Source organism: Apostichopus japonicus, chromosome 8 (assembly GCF_037975245.1).
Source record: "Apostichopus japonicus isolate 1M-3 chromosome 8, ASM3797524v1, whole genome shotgun sequence".
Classification (NCBI taxonomy): domain Eukaryota; kingdom Metazoa; phylum Echinodermata; class Holothuroidea; order Aspidochirotida; family Stichopodidae; genus Apostichopus; species Apostichopus japonicus.
The window spans coordinates 1,094,642-1,114,098 of record NC_092568.1 but is presented as its reverse complement, the minus strand read 5'-3'; the positions used below and the strand labels follow the sequence as shown (position 1 = coordinate 1,114,098).

General features: G+C 37.9%; 1 protein-coding gene across 3 annotated transcripts in view; it reads left to right on the top strand.

Annotated features, from left to right (window-relative positions):
* LOC139971201 (sodium/calcium exchanger 3-like) overlaps window positions 1–19,457 on the top strand; it is a 148,146-nt gene that overhangs the window by 273 nt on the left and 128,416 nt on the right. For 2 of the 3 annotated variants that reach the window (XM_071977463.1, XM_071977461.1), the window contains exon 2: window positions 9,373–11,553. In XM_071977463.1, the coding sequence (XP_071833564.1) occupies window positions 9,725–11,553 (1,829 nt within the window). In that variant the 5' untranslated portion in view covers window positions 9,373–9,724. Of the gene's footprint in view, window positions 1–2,794; window positions 2,814–9,372; window positions 11,554–19,457 lie in introns of those variants that run through there. The other variant, XM_071977462.1, reaches the window with a different exon arrangement.

Sequence of the window (19,457 nt, the reverse complement as noted above, 5' to 3'; positions counted from 1 at the left end):
ATTAAGTAAAATGATAGAAATTTTTCACATCAATTGTACTAGCTAGCCTACTGAAAATATTAGGTAATCTACAAATCTAACGTTACATTTCTCAAAGTTTGTCTTGTTACAGACGCTATTCCATTTCCGTTGAATTAAACCAGCTATGTAATGTTTGCACTGCTCAGTAAATGACAATAAGGTTTCGAATTGAGGCTGAGTGGGGGAACTGGTTAGGTTCGATAATGCGTAACGGTTAAGTATGATGGTTATTTTAAGTTATGCCGTTTTAGATATGATCATAGGTCTACTAGTTCTAAGAATTGTAAGGCAGGCATTTGGGATTATAGCAGTTATTGATCTACTACCAATCAAAACTTTCAAATTCGAACTTTAAGCGACAATTTGGGTTATTATGTAAAGCAATGTCATTCATTGTCATAACTTGAATACACGATGGGTGTCATTGGTAGTGATTGACTTATCATTGGTAGAAAGCACAACATTATACACTGAAATCTTAGCTAAGAGAATTCTGAAATGAATAAAAGATAAAGAAAATTAGGGCAGGAAAGGAGAAAAACAGAGACAAAATGTAGGCTAGCCCTTAGACTACTAAGTACTATTATATCTAGGCTATGTCGATAGGCATAGAAGTACAATTGTGTCAGTATATAGAGTGTAACACTGTGTTAGCAATTAAGTTAGAAAGAGTAACTTTAACACCAGTCCTCTGAGAAAATCCAAATTGCAAACTTCAAACATTCTTGCAGCTAGCTGGCTTAAGTAATTAAGGTCACACTCACGTATAGGAGTAAAAAGATAGGCTAGGCTATAAACTTGTAACTTTCGGAATGATTTTGTCAACATACATCCTTGAATAGATTCATAATATATATGAAAGAAAGAAAGTTGCAAGTTCCATTCTGATACACCAGGGGCAAGTTAGGCTAGTGTATGTAGCAATTTGTACAAGTCCCATTTGAGGGATTAGGCCTACAGACAGGCAAGACTAGATAAAAATCTTAGGTGGGCCTGCTGTAAGTGACTGCATGACTTCAATTATACTTTTAGTTACTATTCAGATTCAGAGTTTATTCCTACATTAATTGGTACTTATATTAGTTGTTTTTTGCAATACTTGTTCTTTACCACTTTGAGAAGTTAAATTTGCCTTAGAGTTATTTCAGAATAGGTCTAATAAATCTGAAATTTATTTTGGAATTTCTATATGGTAATGTATAGATAGTGAGAAGTAGTCTGTGGCTGCAACATGGATATTAATTTAATCATATATTCCCAGAGAAACAGTGATTTCTAATATCTTCCTAAAGATGAAAAAAGAAAGAGAAAACAAATATGGAAGCAACAGTTATACACATAAAACCATGTAGTAGGCCTACACTATCCTATTAAAGGCCTAAGTGGTATTTTGTTTGAAAACTGTTACTTGAATGAGTCATTTAATGACGTCTTACATAGGTACTGCTTGTAAGGTAGAAATGTCCACATGGCTCCAGTTCTATATAAACTTATAGAGAAGACAACACACCTGCAACTATGAATCAGATTCACCAAGCAGAACCAGAACGAAGGACAGTTAGTCACATGCTAGATTTATCAGGCTCAAGCACTGCAGGAAAGGAATGATGAGTAATTTATTGACCACAGTGCACTAATATAACAAACCACTATTACATGATTGGAATTCTTAAAACATAAATATAACATCAAAAAGTCTTCTAGTAACTTCTGCCTAGTAGATCTGACCCATTGATGATTATAATAAAGAAGAACTACAGTTTAGAACAATGGAAACAAAGCTAGCTGGGCGACAACGGGCGGCAAACGGTGAAAGTTCATAACATAAAGGTCAGCAGAAAGCTATCTGTCACTACATGCTAGCATAAGAAAGTCCTTGCTTTCTAAGTAGATCTAGCTATCTAGTGTTAATTACTGCACAACTAAGATTGCAGAGTCTACAGTAATTAGCAGACAATAGAGTGAACCTATCTGGTCGGTTCTGTGATGTTCTGTAATTTAGTCAGACTTTCTGTTGCCAAACAAATTGAGGCCAATGATACCGAGACAAAGTTAAAATGAGGCTGATTAGTAAATAGTTCTTCAACAAAATTAGGATACCTTCATTTTGTCTCGAGTAGTGTGTAGTCAATGACTAGAAAGAATAGGTCATATAATGTAAAAAAACAAATGCTATGGTGGTACCAGTAAGAAACATATAATGTTATAATGCCTATTATTTTCAGTTCGGAGTACATGTTTAATAAATGTCCCATGGTTTGAATGAGGTTTTTAGTGACGTCAATTTGGATATTTTTGACACAGATTTGAGTGTTCAGACTAGAGTTAGGTCTCAAAAGACATGAACCTTATATCGAGACAAGACATCAAAATGTTTCCAACACATTGGTTTCCTAAATTTACTCAATTATCAAAATGAAATGGCAGGATACAATTAATTGCCATTCTTTAGCATCTTGATTGAAATACACTATTAATACAGTAGTTTAAAAATCTTCTAGAAATGACTATTAACAGTTGTTATATGGAAATCAATTACATAGATTACAATAACAGAAACAATTGTGCCTTAATTGTTAGACTATCCAGCATGTTGTGAATATTATGGCTTTCAAAATTCTATGATTAGCATCCTCCACAGTCTAGCATGCTCAAGAAAATGCAAACACAATTTTGAAAAATATTTTCCTTTCAATAGGTTCAGTCCATCCAAGATATATACCATGTCTTTATAATGGGAGTCACTCATAGTTCATTGCTGCAAGTGAAATATGTTCAGAAAACTGTCATCTGTAAGTTTACATTGAAATTTATACATCAGCATGTTTATTTTCCCTTCCTCTTCTTTGAGGAAGTGTCATGTTGGTGTCAAAACTGAGGCATATTCTTGGAGATGTACAGTATGTGTCTGTAGGCTGTTTGCACATTAACAGGTAATGACATTTCAAATTGCTGGAATAATTGAATTTAACAACTCCCTTAAGTTAACAAGTCTTGGCATTCCATGTTACATCCAAGACAGATTCTTCATCCTCTCCTAGAAGTCATGGGGACCTGCCAAATCAATTTCTATCTTACATTACAGTAGGATCTACACAAAAAAAGAATTGTGGGGATCTGTTCTGTTTGATATCAGTGACTTTCAATGGAAAATCTTTATTCATATACAATGCACAGGTCTATGCTCATACTCAACGCACATACAATACACATTTGCACCACAAAGACCGTGCCAAAGTTCTCATACTGTTGATGAATAACTGGGGGCAGTACAGATGGCACATAGTCTTAGCATGGTGTAAAGGTCAACTTTATTAGAATGGTTTTTAAATTTCTATAAGTCTTTAAAATGTAACTTCTTTGCGGCTGGTCCTGTGTTTACAGTTTGTTTACTGCAATTTTACAGACAATTACAGGTAGTTACTGGTAAAACAGTTTCATGTTTAAGAGTTGCAACATTCTCTTTTATTCATAAAGTACAAGGACAGAAAATTATATTCAGAAACAAATTGCAAAAGTAATTAACACAAGGATGAATATCACAGTATTATTGCTTTAGTGGTGTGTATAACTTGAAGTTGATCGATTGGCCTATACCCCCAACAACTATGGTGAGAATCGCAGTGGAGCATTGCCAAGGATTTAACCTCCTATTATGACCTTACATAATTCACGTTTGTACAGATTTCCGACCTTAGAAGGTGCTAAAGCATTAAAGAAACAAATAAATGTAAAAACTTATTTGAAGAGACGGACATTACCGGATCAATAAGGTGTGAAACGTACAACAAGTATGTACTGTTATTATTATGAAACTTTTTGTCGGCATAGGAGGTTGTCAAACTTTCCTATTCCTGATAAATCTGTCCTCACATATCTGGGATTTTTTTCAAAGTCTGTGTACGTTGCACTGCCTCAAACTTATATGAAAAATTCAATAATATTCATTTTGTTCATAAATATCATATCATTTTGGTCGAGAATTGGAAGACTGCTGACCGTGCATCATCCAGCATATTGAATATTAGGAAATGTTTATTGATGTTTCAATATTTGGTTAAATTGAAAACTTTCCTTGACACACCAATGTGTATGCTATTTTAAGATTTTCTGTATGTATGAACCGAAGCTTGTTTGAATTTTTTTTTCATTCATAAAATTATATTGCTTGGTGAATTTGTGTCGTTCTTGTCATAAAGGCTATTGCTGGGAATAATGGATGGTCTTAACACAAATGATATCAAGCAATGCCCATTATTTCAAAATTTTAGTTTCAAATTAACATAGCCTTTATTCTAGTGTTGCGCCGATATTACCAATATCGGTTTTGGCCGATATCCGATATTATCATCCCAATATCGGTCCGATACCGATACCGATATTTTTTAACAGACAAAATAAAGGCAAAATCGTACTTTTAGTCATGCATACATTCACAAATAAATCTTCAAGTAAACAACAAAATATGGTGTTTTGTTTTCCTTTTGTCCTAAGTTGAAAAGAATGACTTTTTTCCTGATTTTGAAAAAGAGAATTATAATTGAAATCCAACCAGAATCTTTTTCACTGCAGCGCTGCACGCGATAATAAAATGGACGCAGTAAATGTGAGCCTTAACATCGTAAAGACTTACAAGTAGCTATAGTGTTAACGTATGCTTGCAAAATTGCATCTTAATTAGGTTACGAACTGTCGATCACAATGTAAAAATGATAATTTATTGAGTTTATACTCAATGTACAACTTATTCACTTGACCGTATAGAGAAGAAAAAAAATGAAAATCAGTAGAGAAATGACCAATTGTGTACGGAAAGTAAGGTGGTACACCTTTCAAATATTACGAAAGATCGAACAAAACACTTTCGAAAAATTCACGCAAAACTGGCATATTGTACTAAATGCAACTAATGTCATGTAAACAAGGCTCTAGTGCATCCATTTATGAATATACCGTAAGACCACATCTGTTTTTAAGCGGGGGATAAAAGAAAGTATTTTCTAGAATTTCCAAAAATACGGAAAAAATAATATCCTACCATAGTTAATTGTATAGCAAATAGCCTAACCACCTCGGCGGTTACGGATCTCACGTAACTGAAAAGTTCCCTGGCAACTTGCCAAAAAATGTTAACAAACAGGTGTTACACAGGGGATGAGCTTACAGTGTGTTTGGGAAGGTACCTGGGAAAATTCGCAGCACATGTACGGCGGTAGTTGGGTATAGGGTTAAACACCGCAGTTGTAAAAATGTACGCATTGTGCACGCTATTCATTGTTAGGCAGTCTAGAGACAGGGCTTTGCTGAACGTTGTTTGTTTCATAATATCGGAAGTTTTGTAAGTTGCACTTTTTAAAGATTGAAAGACAGATTAAATCTCTTTTCATTTTATAACATAATATAGCTACTCTAACTTGTCATTTTAAAATTTTCATCTGTTTCGTGACAATTTAAATAAGAAAATTATTTTGCATACTCAACTGCGATTTTTTTTTTTATCGCCAGACACGCAAAAAAAAGCCAATTTTTCGGGGCTTTATCCCCCAGGATCCCCACAAGGGGTTCTACCCCATGACCCCATCAAGGCCCTAAGGCGGGCCCCTGGACACTACGCCTTTATGCTCGCGTGCTCGGCGTGTTCGCTGGGCGAACACCGGCGGGAAATCGGCAGTGTGTTCGCGGAAAATTAAAAGTGCAGTTATGCATCATGTTCAAGGTTTTCACGGAGGCCTTTGAGAAAATGAATGGTTAGTACAGTACAGTGTATACATGCTGCACTAATGCTATGTGTAGGCCAAGGTTCACGAAGGTCATTGGTTATATTCGCGCGCCGTAGACGTGTTTTAGAGGTTACGGAGGGTCAGGTTTCCATGGATATTAATCGAAAATGAATAAGAGTTTAACTGACGCTAAAGAAATGGATCGTCTTGGGCAGATTAACAAATCATTGCAAGTATAAATAAGTAGCTCTGCTGTGAAAAAAAAGTTCAATATCGGCTTGCTGTTATCGGCAATTAGGCAAAATTTTACCGATACCGATATGCTGCCGATATTGCAAATATCGGCCGATACCGATATTGAAAACGATTATCGGCGCAACACTACTTTATTCTGATTTGTTCATTTGTATGCAGTAAAGGTATTGATTTTGCACATAATTTTTTTGGGGGGGGGGAGAGGGGTATGATAGTAATTAGGGAGCAAATTGGGGGGGTGGATGGAGAGAGGAGTTTGGCAATTTTTTTAAAGTGCAGGTATTTGTTTCATAGTTTACATTGCTATTGTGCATTACTGTACATAACTTTGGCTAGATATTTCTCTCACAAAGTTGATTTATTGTCTCTTAGGCAGTTAGTGATTGTGTCAACCTTATAAGTTCCATGGAAGGACTGGCACTAATTGGTAAATAGTAGAAATTGAAATTGACAACTCAAGTTAATGTAAAGTTGAAAGAGAAATGGACTGATGAAAACAGAATAATGTAAACAACAGTTTAATCATGATTTTGCCTTCACGATGATTATATAGCGTACTGTATTAAACTGATGAGCTGCCTGCAAACAAAGAAGAAGTATTAATTACTTTTGTTGTAATGGGAATGATAAGCATAAAATGCCATATCATTTGTATGACTTTGCAATCAGATTTGTTAAAGGGTGGGATGTGGTCCCAGGCAGTGAAAGATATCACTCTTTAATACTATTACTTCCCCTGGGACTATCGTCATGCGCTAACAATGACTCGAAAGGCAAATATTTGTGCATTTATACTAGAATCCCTCTTACTCATCTCCAAGAAAACCTTTCTAGGAATATTTGAAAGTAAATAAACGAATTCTATCTTTAAATTTTTATGCCATCTTGCACTGTTCATATTTGCAGTTTTGAATCGATATATCGATTGATCAAATATTCTCACGAAATTCAATCCTGCAGGCTGCATGGTAGTAAAATGTTAAAGCTCCGCAAACTACTTTTGAAAGCTGAATACTGGGGAAAATTGTACAGTTCATTCTGATTGAAGAAAAGAAAAAAAAACGATTCAGAATCGTTTATGAGCCTAAGTAAGAGAGAATCCGAGGCGGAACTTTTGAGACCGAACATTCATCTCGGTCGGCCGTCTGTTGTAACGCCTGTGCTCACCTTTCGTGTTCCTCTGTGTGTGACAGATGCCAGCGTATTAGAGCCATTTTATTGTGCCCATGTAAATTGCAATGTGCCAGCTTTCAGACTCCCCACATACCATTTATTTATTACACTGCATACAGCCTGTTTGTAATATATACCCTTTAACAGCAATCTATCTCGTAGCCACTATACGTACAGGCTGCCACATATATAGCTCTCTCTCACTCACAGATCTCTGTCCTACATGTAGTGGTATATATAATAACACAGCACTTTCATTTAGTGTGCTGTTGTGTATTACTATAACGTGGATGACAGAGTGAGTTAGTTAATCATAATGGAAACTGTACAAAGTGGAAGGACGGGGAGGAAAAAAATGAAAAAAAAGTTTTGTGAGAGAAATTAGGCCTTTCAGAAAAGAGGATGATTGAATTGTGAAGAAAGGGGCTTTCGAGAACAACAACAGAGATGGGTTTTGCTAAATTGCGTTTAAATTGTATGATAATGATGGAAGACTGTCAGTGTTGGTTAGTCACGGTGTTCATTAAAACCATACACAAATTGGAAGCATGTGCAGGATAGAAGGCATGGAAGAGGGATGTAATTATTTCTTATGAAACGATGGAAGTAATTTGAAACTATGAGGGCAGCCGTGCAGTCGATGTACTTCCCATGACATTTCAAAACGACATTAAAAGTCTGTCAACTACTTTATATGTATAATATAATGAGATTATAGATTTTACCTCTCTTTCCATTCTCCTTCTTCCCTTGTTCCTTGGTGTATGAACAAATTTGTTTGTAGCATTCATTGCTTTTTATCTTAATTTGTAATATCATGTCTACCCATTCTGTATTTCTAAATTTGTGTAAAATTTTAAGAAGATTTAAGATTATTTTTTTAAATATTTTTTTTGTATAATCTAAAATTGCCAGTGCTGCCTTTTCTTTGTTTGTACTGGCAAACGGCAAAAGTCCTCTGTCCTCTAGCCAGTAAAGAGTGGAAATATTGAGGCCGCCTGCAGTACTAATAATAACATTATAACATGTAGTATTATACAGACAAATCTGAACTAAATGTCCTTTGATGTCAATTTAGTTTACAAAACTCATTTACATCGTATATATAGTATTTGCAAATTATACACTTGTACTGAAAAGACAAAATAATACAGACATTTTAATGACATTTCTTCTCTGATAACATTCCAATCTACAGAGCTGGACATTTAATCTTAGCTACAACAAAAACACTTCCAAGAAGGAATGTCTTGATTAGCAATCTTGTTTATCAGTTTCTTATGATGACGGTGAAATACGAGCATGGTTCTATATATCAAACCAATGAATGTTACTTTACGTTGTGAACAGACTTTATAGCTAGCCAAAGAGGACTTAATTACTCATTTAAAGGATTGTTTGCCTTGGGAAAACTTTAACGGCAGTATTCCACCCTGCAGGACCGACTCTTTCAATTGAACCATATTTCTGTTTCAAAAAATTTACAGTTTCATTTTAATATCAAATTGAATGAAGACTGAAGAGCAAGAAAATATGTTTGAGAGCCTTTTCGAAACAACAAAAAACTATCAGCGGTAAAGACTGGTCGTCAAATCTCCCCAAAATCTTTAAGTTTTGTATCTCTCCTTTAAGTTTGGTTTGCAATAAATTTCAAGGCAATGTATCTGCTCTCGGTATTTTTTATTCTCCTTTTCTCTATCACGTCCCCATGGCAATATACAGGAAATCCACTGGTTTTATCGCGCACTTAGGAAACATTTCAAATTTCTTATCCTCTCGATCTGACGTGTGATGTTAAGGATCCTGTGGTTCATTTCCATTCGAATTCAAGACAGTAAAAATAAACATTTCTTCGCCGAGCCAAGAAGATAGCAGTGATTATTGCTACAGATAAAGGGATTATTTCTGCCCTTTTTAATTTTGTGCATGTTGTGGCGTCTTCTGCTCCATGTCATTTGTTGGCTGATTAGATGAGGATTGAATATATGGTATCGGTTGATAATTTACTCTGTTTGCAAAAGGAATATTCTTCCTCTTCTTCTCTAGAAGGAGATATTATTATTCGCGAAAGTTGCATTCAATTACTAGGTGACCGAGTACTGTGTCATACAGTTTATATATATATGATGTATTCTCTAACAGTCAATATTTGCCTGTACTCTGTTGTTGTTTTGCAATAATTCTTCTGTTCTCCTCATAACAGATGACGATCCTCACCGTGTCGTCCATGCTCATCAGCTCTGCCAACTACCACAGTCTCTGAGTGCGGCGTGCTAGAAGCTAGAGTATGTATGCTGTATCACTCTTCCCTGCAGTCACCATTTGATCAGCAACCATTAGATTGTCGGCCATCGCAGAGAAGCTGAACAACGAAGACAATCATCATCTTTCGGCTTCACACAGACAGATAAACACCCACACAAACACACACACAACAAGGTCATGTGGATCTGATAGTCCACCAAGTCTGGGATCTGTACAGTAAAGTGTAGAAAAAAATCCTCACGGAACAACCCTCTGCCATCTTTGACCGGAGGAACTGAATTGGCAGCAAAATGGGAAACCCCAGTCAAAACGGAACATGTTTTCCACTTGGACGGGCGCGGCTATCTGCTTGTATCGCTCTGTGGATGGTTATATTAATGTGCGGCTTTTCACCAGTGCGAGGACAGCATCCAGATTGCCAAGCATATAAAGATATGAATATTGTTTCCAATAGAACCAAATGTAACGAGCCTGGTGTTGTTCTTCGCTTCGTCTGGGGCAACTACTCCGCCGAGGCCAGGGAAGACGTCAGCCTAGCTGCGCTCACGGACAGAATCGCCCGTGCCACCGTCTTCTTTCTAGGACTAGTTTTCATGTTCTTGGGTGTGTCCATAATCGCAGATCGCTTTATGTCAGCCATCGAGGTCATAACTTCAAAGGAAAAGGAAGTCACCGTCAGGAAGCCAAACGGAGACATCATAACGGTCAGCGTCAGGATATGGAACGAGACCGTATCCAACTTGACTCTCATGGCTTTAGGTTCGTCCGCTCCAGAGATATTCCTCACTGTCATCGAGATCGTAGGTGACAACTTTATAGCGGGCGACCTCGGCCCCGGTACAATCGTAGGTAGTGCTGCATTTAATATGTTTGTCATCATAGCCGTTTGTGTATACGTCATTCCAGAAGGCCAGGTACGTAGATTGAAACACCTCCGCGTATTTGCTGTGACTGCTTCTTTCAGTTTATTCGCGTACCTCTGGTTATTGTTGATACTGACGATCACTCCAGGGGTCATTGATTGGTGGGAGGCTCTCATCACCTTGCTCTTGTTTCCAATCACTGTCCTCTGGGCCTACATCGCCGATAAGCGCATATTCCTCTACCGATTCCTTCGAAAGAAGTACACGGCCGAGAAAGTCGTCCGGCGTGGGTCTCAGACTCCCGGTAGCATGGAGTTGGGGTTGGCCTATGAGTCCAACAACCACTACAACCATGGAGCTGATGGGATCCAATTCCAAGGCAAGAAGTACCTCACGGTAGACGAACTCGATGACGTCAAGGACCTAGAGGACACCAGGAAGGAAGCCATCCGCCTCTTGAGAGAACTGCGTCAGAAACACCCCGAGGCAGATCTGCAGACCCTGGAACAGATGGCTAACTACGAAGCGCTGAATAACCAGTCCAAGAGCCGGGCGTTCTACAGGATCCAAGCCACCCGTAAGATGTGCGGCGCGGGTAACATCTTGAAGAAGACCCTGGATAAGAAGAGAGCCAGTGTGGCAGAGGTCAAGATAGAGGCACCAGAGGAGGACACCTGCGCTCACATTTACTTTGACCCTTCTCAGTACACGGTGATGGAGAATGTCGGTCTCTTCAACATCTCCGTGGCCCGGGAAGGCGGGGACATGAACAGCACCATCTACGTCGATTACAACACCGAAGACGGGACGGCCAACGCTGGATCCGATTATCACGCAGGGCAGGGCACTCTCATCTTTAGACCGGGCGAGACGCAAAAGGACATAGGCCTGACCATCATCGACGACGACATATTTGAAGAAGACGAGCACTTCTTTGTCCGTTTAACCAACATACGGGCTGGGGGACCGGATGGTATGTTCCATAGCTCGGCTCTCGGCCCTCAGGCTCAGATCGTCGAGCCGTCACTTGCCACTGTGACCATCCTCGACGACGATCATTCGGGTATTTTCCACTTTGAGGAGATGGTCACAAAGGTCTCAGAGTCCATTGGGGTGGCTCAGTTCAAGGTGGTGAGGTCCGCGGGTGCACGCGGGACGGTCGTCTTACCGTACCGTACTGTGGAAGGTACAGCCAAAGGAGTCATCGATTACGTCAACGTGGAAGGGGAGCTAATCTTTGAGAATGACGAAACCTGGTAAGTACTAAAGATTTCAGGACTACAGTAGTTTTTAGTCACTGGAATAAAACCATCATTCAATAGGTGTTTTTAGCTTTGTTAGTTAATAACTTGGTTTCTACTTGCATTGATGCATTCTATGTAATCTATTTGCACATAACTGCAGGTAGTGAGTCCAGCAGTGAGGACCAGCAAATGTTTACTTTAACAGCAAAAACAAAATTCAAAATCATTGGCTTTCATCGCAGTATGTACAGTAATAAAGGTATCTTGGAAACCTCCATTCTAACTTTTAGTCCATGGAACTCTATACTCCACATGCGAAGGGAATTTAATGTACCCTTCTTTTATGCTTCTCACTGCGGACTTAAACCTAGTACTCCAACCTCGGCTTTCAAGTTGGGCTAAAACTTCAGAGATCTGCCATTGAAACAATGCAACTTTTACATTTAATTTGTGAAAATTCTTTTTTATCTGTATTGGAGTATAGGTCAAGTGGTTTAACAGTTCGAGGGCGTACGGTATCCAATTATATTTGTATATTCCTCAATGCTTAGTGAGAGCATCGCAAACTCACAAAGGAATGCAAAAAGCAGACAGGCCCCACGCAGTTATGGTCTCAGTTGTGCGCCCATTGTGGATGTAAAGGGATGAGTGAGAGGTACCATGGGGGTCTTCTTATCTACAGGAGAGAGGTGTATAAGGAAAGGGATATTAAAAAGAAAAAAGGTTGTTTTGTTCTCTGAATTACAATGGTTTTTAAGAATATTGGTCATTTTAATACTATCGGACTATCGGTTCATATGTGACTGATCATTTTCCTTTTCGTGTGTTAAAATGTAGCCAATTGCATGTAGTCGGAACTATTTCTAGTGCAAACAAATTTCTCCAGTAGTTTTATAAATGTCAATCACGATGCATCGCTGTTTCTGTGCAAGTATACTGTAGAACCTAGGTAAAACTTTGCATGTGTGTTTGTATGGTAGGCAGCTTAAAAGTATAATCTGCTTTATTGGCTCCAATTATAGCACGCTGTAGCTAGAAAAGGTTTGTGATTACGTAATCGACCTGCCACGGTCGTCAATCCACCTCGGGCTCTAAGATTAGCCTGCATAGCTTCTTAACACTGTTAGGATCTAATTGTAAACACTGTGTGGAAATATGTTCATGTCTACAGTGTATTTAATCATACAGCGTTCACACAAAGACCCTCATATAAGATAAAATGTGTGGCAGGCGTTGCAGACTAATTGGTAAAAAGAGGTCACTTTACGATAAAGGCAGGTCGATTATGTAATCTCAAAAAACTTTCCATGATAGCGTGCTATAGTCGGGGTCTATACAGCAGACCATTAAATTACCATGTAGTATGCTCTGTACACCTGCATCTATAGATTTCTGTTAATACAGACCTACGAAAAACCAATATTGATGTTTGAACTACTCTGTCTGTAAAAAAATTGAGAATTAATTCAGTATATATATGATGGTAATCGAGATTGAGCAAATAACACAGACGGATTCACATGTATTATTGCATTGGAGGAGTGAGTTGTCACAGTGCACTGTCGATCAGAACTCATGGTTTTGAGAGAAATTGAAAAAAGTCCTGTAATGTTTGCACATAATTAGATAACCCATATATTAAAGATATATGTTAACATCACTTTTGCAGCTCGTTATAAGGCAGTTATTCACTTTTTTTGCAATCTAGTATACAATTTAATGTAATAATGTTAAGTCTGTTCATTTGCACACCCTCTAAGTTTTGTAGATTTTATCTAAGTTAAATCCTTTCTGGTGCGACTCTGCTGTGCTGCAGAAACAGATCATGTTTGGAGGTATTATTTATTTCCTTTGACTGGCAAATAGATTGCTTCCAACCGATATTTGAGACAATTTTTTTCAAAAGTTATACATGGAACTGTGCGGTGAATTCTCTCATCAGAGCTCTGCTCATATGAAATCCTTGCGGAACTTGGCACAAAACACCCCGTTACGCAGCAAATATCGCTACAAATAAGCACATTTCGCGCTAACTCTTTTCATAACTTTCTAAGTATAGCACTCTGAAAACTCTTTCTTATGTCATTTTGAAGAATATTGTGTCCTCTTTACAGTGATGTGTTGTTATTTATTATGTGTGTGAACTAAACCGGGTACTTTTTAATCTGAAAAAGTAGAAACCACTTTGGAAAGCAGTGAACCTCTTCAAAATGTCCCTATCTCTCAATGCTTACATTGTGCTTGCTGGAAGTGTGATTGCATAACCAATTTCTTTTCTATACCAAAGAAAAATTTGTTGACTCTTCTCTCTGGTGATATAAAATTTGACTTGCTTGGTCAATATAAAGGCTCATACTTTTCACCAGCAAATCAAAAGCATCGTAAGAAATTTGTGAAGTCCTCCTTTACGCGGCTAATCTGGACACAGTACAGTATGCAGTGCCCTCACAGCAATTCGGAGAGTGAAAACCGCAACACTTCCTGTGCGTATACAACAGCATTTAATTCTCCGACAACGGGCCATTTATAGAGCAAAAGTTCCCATATGTCTGAGACATTGTACAATAAGACGATACTGCCCTTAATTCTCAGAGAAACGAAAATACCTGGAGGGTACATATAGGCCTTACATATATAGTTACCTCGACAAGGCCAGGTAAACTTAACTGCCTTTATCATAGCTCACCTAAATTTACCATCCACTATTCTAGCTACCGCTACTTTAGAGCTCTTACCAACAATCTTGATAACGTTTTATTAATAGCATGAAGCCAGAGATATCCTGCAAATTTTTTTTGCTCCATTGAAGTAGTAAAGCCATTGATCGATCCGTGGAGACCAATTTGTATTCATTTTTCTCCCTGACCAACTCTGAACCGTTACTGTAGAAACCTTGCCATTTCTCTTGAGAAATCATCCAAATTATATATCGGCTTGGCCTGTTTGCTCATTCTTTCTCCATGGATGCTAGCGGTTGCCGTGCAGGCCAGTTTAAGTCTGTCCTTAGCTTTGTGTACACAGATCTGTTCAGCTTATAATACTGAAGTGAATGGTTATTATTAAAAAATTGTGAATATAACTGCGGTTGTTGGAGTAGCTAAAAGAGTTCACAAGAATGAAATGTTAGTGAAGTTTTAGAGCAGGATCGAATCAATAAATCGTAGAGCCCTTCAAAAAGTGCTATGAATAGGTTTAATATTAATATATATCTTGGCAGGAATCACAAAAATCATGTGAATCAATTCACTTAGACTTTTATAAGTCTCCTTTTTAGGGGGTGGGGTGGGGGTGGGGAAGAGGGAGTCAAGGGGGTAGGGGTGAGGAAGAGGGAGTCAAGGGAGATGGATAGATAGGAGGGAAGGGGAGGGGTGTGACAAGAACAAATAGAATGGCACTGATATTGCCATTTTCCAGCATTGTTGTTGGTAGTTTCTATTTCCTTGCTGAGGGAATCTTCAAAGTTTGCAAAAGCAAAAGTGCATTACGGTGCAAGATTTCCTTGGAAATAGGGAAGAACATGACACTTCTTTAGATTTTAAAGCCAACGTACATATCGCAGCCCATTTTCATACTTATACATGTGCATAAAACCATGAACTTGAACAGTACTAATAAACCACTGGTTCAGGAGATATCCTGAACACAGAATTTTTCTGGGAATAGGACTAAGTGGGTGAGGAAGGTAAGCAGTGAAGGGAATATGGGATGAGGGTGGAGATGAAGGTGGTAAGAAGGAGACTCAAGGAGTGTTTGGTTGCAATAAAGGGGGCATTATTAGGGATGGTGGGGGGTGGGGAGAGGGTGGGGAGAGGCATTACTATGACAGTAAACTTTTTTTGCTGGTATATGAATGGTACCGAAAAAATTTGCTGCATTGGAAATGGTCAAGTTTGTGGTTTCACTTCGGTGAAAGATCTTTGTTGTTTGTAGACGTTCCAGGTTAGAGTTAGTACCTTAAATGTTTGCACACTATTCATTATAAGTGCCGTACATCGAACTTGAAGTATCAATTTTTTAGCATATATGTATGATTTACATCGAATTCACAGTGTGGCTTTTTATTCTTCGGGTTAGGTATTTAATACAGAATAGTGAATGTCTAATGGGGCTCTCCATGCAGTCACATACAAAGTGAACAGACGTCGTCGGTGTCATATTACATGCCCTGGCTGATTCCGCGAATCTTGACATTCAAGTTGCAGTGTCTGACTGCAGGTCATAATGGTACCCAACAATTTCCTTTGTAATTCATTGGAGATGATATCTTTTGTAGCATACTTTTGAACTTTCAAGTTTCAGGTCAACCCAAATCGTTTTAAACACCTTAAAGGGTGTGAAGACTCGCGCACAAAGAAATGTCTCATGCCGGTAATCTGACCTAGTTTCGAATGAGGTGTAACAGAATATTAGACACCACCATCGATCCCAGCAAATACACACACAGCTTGCTACCGTCGGTAATTAGACACTAGTACAGTCAATACATTCAGCTACGGTCAATACCCACAACACAGTGTACATAGCAGCATGGACATCTCAGGTCTAGATAAAAGATAACAAGGTGTCACGTTTCATTACCATCTGCATTTTGTAGCGACAAGAAGAAAACTTCACTTGCAAGCAACGGAAAGTTAACTTTTTCAGAGCGCGGTTTGGGGCGAGTCTTCAATGCCTTTAAGTTGTGTTTTCCAAGTCACTTTTATTTATTTTGACCAAACTGCACAAAGATTTTGTATAGCATCGAAGGTGGCTCCGTAACATATACCTCTCTATTCGCATGCTCTTTGAGTGCTTTCACACAATCTTGTCGCATTGATTCAGAGAGATTTGTGAATAGTACAGAATTATGCTCATTATTATCGATATGACAGCGCCCTCTGTGGAAACAGTGGACCCTCCCCCCTCCCTACGTTGGTATCCGACAAAGATATATAAATGACGAGAAGTGGTTCTCTGCCTCTTCCTTCTCCTTAATCTATAGATGTAGTACCTTCTTGCAAGCTTCATCTTATTTTTCACATCTGTGTAGGGGCAAATCAATTATCCATTGGCAATAAATACAATACAAAGAACACCAGTTTATGTGCTACTCTGGAAGAATTTAACAGGACCTGGAGTGATACAGACTGAAAAAAAAGAAGAGAATACCAAGTACTTGCTGTGCATGATAAGCAGGAGAGTAATTGACTGGGTTGGGTATTTATGCATGGTTTTGATGGTTTGGATTGGCCGTAAGCTACAATTTATAAAGGGAATGGCAGAACACTGCTTCATATAACAACAACAAGAAGAAGGAAAGCATGGCCTGTAAACAAAATCAGCTTTCAACGAAGTAATGAGCTGAATTAAAGCAGATTCTGCATTTGGTCAGCAATTTGACATTTTGGAGGGGTCGAGCGTTACTCATAATAAGGCTGCATTTAATCAAATCACAGTTAGACAACATCCCGTGGATATTCTCAGCAAACGCAGGTCGATCGGCGAGTAAATGCATTCGTTTCAATCTTCGGCTTCGAATCACCACAGCAGTTGTTCCATAATAAGTTATTTTGGTCACATGTTAAATGCAATTTATCCGAATTTTACACAATTTTTTTTTTAATTATTTGAAATGAACTTATCAAACCAACCACCTACAGTTGCTTTGAAAGTAATTAAAAAACATTGGACAATTATTGTCGATATAAATAATATAGGCAGGGGAGGATATAAGGCTCACATATTATAAATCAGTTACCCTCCAAATTTTCTCACGGTGAAACTTTTTCCCAGTAGGCTATGTTGATATTATAATGTCCCTCCCTCCCACACAGAATTGACTCATTAACAAAGCTGAACATGCTATTAAAAACATGCATTTCCAGATTGGATTTATTGCAATGGTTTGCTTTTTTTTTTTTAATGATATGACTATTAAATTCCCTGTTTGATGATCTTGCGTTATAGACGTCCAAGCCTCTTTTTCATAAAGTGGAGTATGTGTTGCAAGAACCATATATGTATATATTTGTATTTTAAATTACCCAAGAATATTCTCGATTAACTTTCTATGTATATATTGCAATAATTATGTCACAGCTATAATTCTTGTTTATGAAGTATTTCATTATTATTAAAAACCAGAAGGCATATCTCACAGGAAAAATGAAAACTCAATTTAGAAATCTAGTGAAATTTTGCTAACCCTTTATTATTTTTCAAATTCTGCTTACATTATGTGTATCCTCGAATAGCAAAATTGACAATTTTTTGCAATCAAAATATATATATCAAATATATATAGTGCCCTTGTGTCCACCCATGTTGGTGACTTCATCAGTACATCAGGAAGCATGATGTTGTACAAAACAGTGTAGCCACTTTGCAAACTTTAAAACAAATAGTTGAGTGTAACACTAATTCCATGTCAATTATGAACCAATAGTAATTTGGTACATGCTTCAAAATGTGTGTTTTAGCTGCAAATTTTCATTTATTTTAATTTACAGATTTTGCAACTTTAGTTTATCTTTCCTTATTAATGTGATTCCCCCCTCTCCCCTATTAGTGTGAGTGCTAAACTATGTCATTTAAGCAGAAATTGTTCAAATACCCCTCTCACTATTAAAGTGTTTGTTTTATCCAACAAATTTGAATCATGTTATTTTATTCAACCATGTGTTCAATTAGTCTCCCTGTCCTGCAGCTGTAGTAATAACTTTACAATGTTATACCCAACCCCCTTCTCCCGCCCCTTCCAAAAATTATTTTTGTGGCCAAACTGCTGCTAAGGATAAATACATGTAAGAAACAATCTACAGTATTTGACCGGAGTCGTTCATTCCATCCTGAAGAATCATCTTTCGATTCCCAGTCATAAAGAAAGTAGTACTGTTGAATACTTTACTTGATATTTAGTTCCAGTAGTCACACATTTATCAGTTTTTCCTAGGATGTGTCTGAAAAATGTGAAAATTATTAAGTGCTAACTTCTAATCCACTTACCTTCCGCTTTCCGGGTCGTATTTAGAAAGAGTTTGTTCCCCCGCGGGAACAATCATATTTCTTAAATATGTCATTGAATTTTGTCCAATTTGAAATAAAAACAGCATTTATTCATTTCGGGTCAATAATTCGGCTCCAGCTAAGGGACCTGTGATGTTTTTCCTGCAAGTTTGTGACGTCTTATGAGCTTGTGCATTACTTTGTTACTGCAGTGATTCAGTAGTTGCCATGGGAACAAAGCATTTGCTCAGGGTTTAATTGGCAACCAGCTTCTAACATTTCCTTGTAGAGATTCATTAGTGTATCCCAGTGATTTTCATTTTATGTGCTTGTTGGATTTCAGCAGAGATACAACTTTAAGCCTCTGCAGTGTATTGGATTTGTGTTTTTATTGGGGTATTTTTTTCCCCATAAAAGTAGTCCAATTTGCATTTTGTCATTTTTCTTCAGCCACCTAACTTTTGTCATTAAAATTGCTATGAACTATGTACAGTGAGTGCAGTGTACAATCATGTTCCGCTCTGCACTGCGCCTTTTTTTCTTTCATCTGATGAGAAATATATTGAGAGTAAAAAAACATGTGTAGGAGAGTCTGAGGGATTGCGTGTGGCAAGATGGTGGTTGTCCCCACACTAGGGCAGGGGAGGCGGGGGGTGGTGAGTGGATTGGAGTGGAGAGGAGAGAAGAATGGGTGGAGATAAATGCTGTTACAAAGAAGGATGAAGTTAGCATATGTGTGTGACTACCTACCGTTACGGATTAAAATTTCAGAAAATATTATGATTGGCATTTAAGTTTAAATATTGGAATTGATAACCCAAACCAGCCAAGTTTTTAAGGTGAGATGGATCTGAAACATTAAAGACACCTTTGTATGACATTACTCATACCTTTTCTCTATCCTCTCAGCTGTCACTGTTTTATCGCTTCCT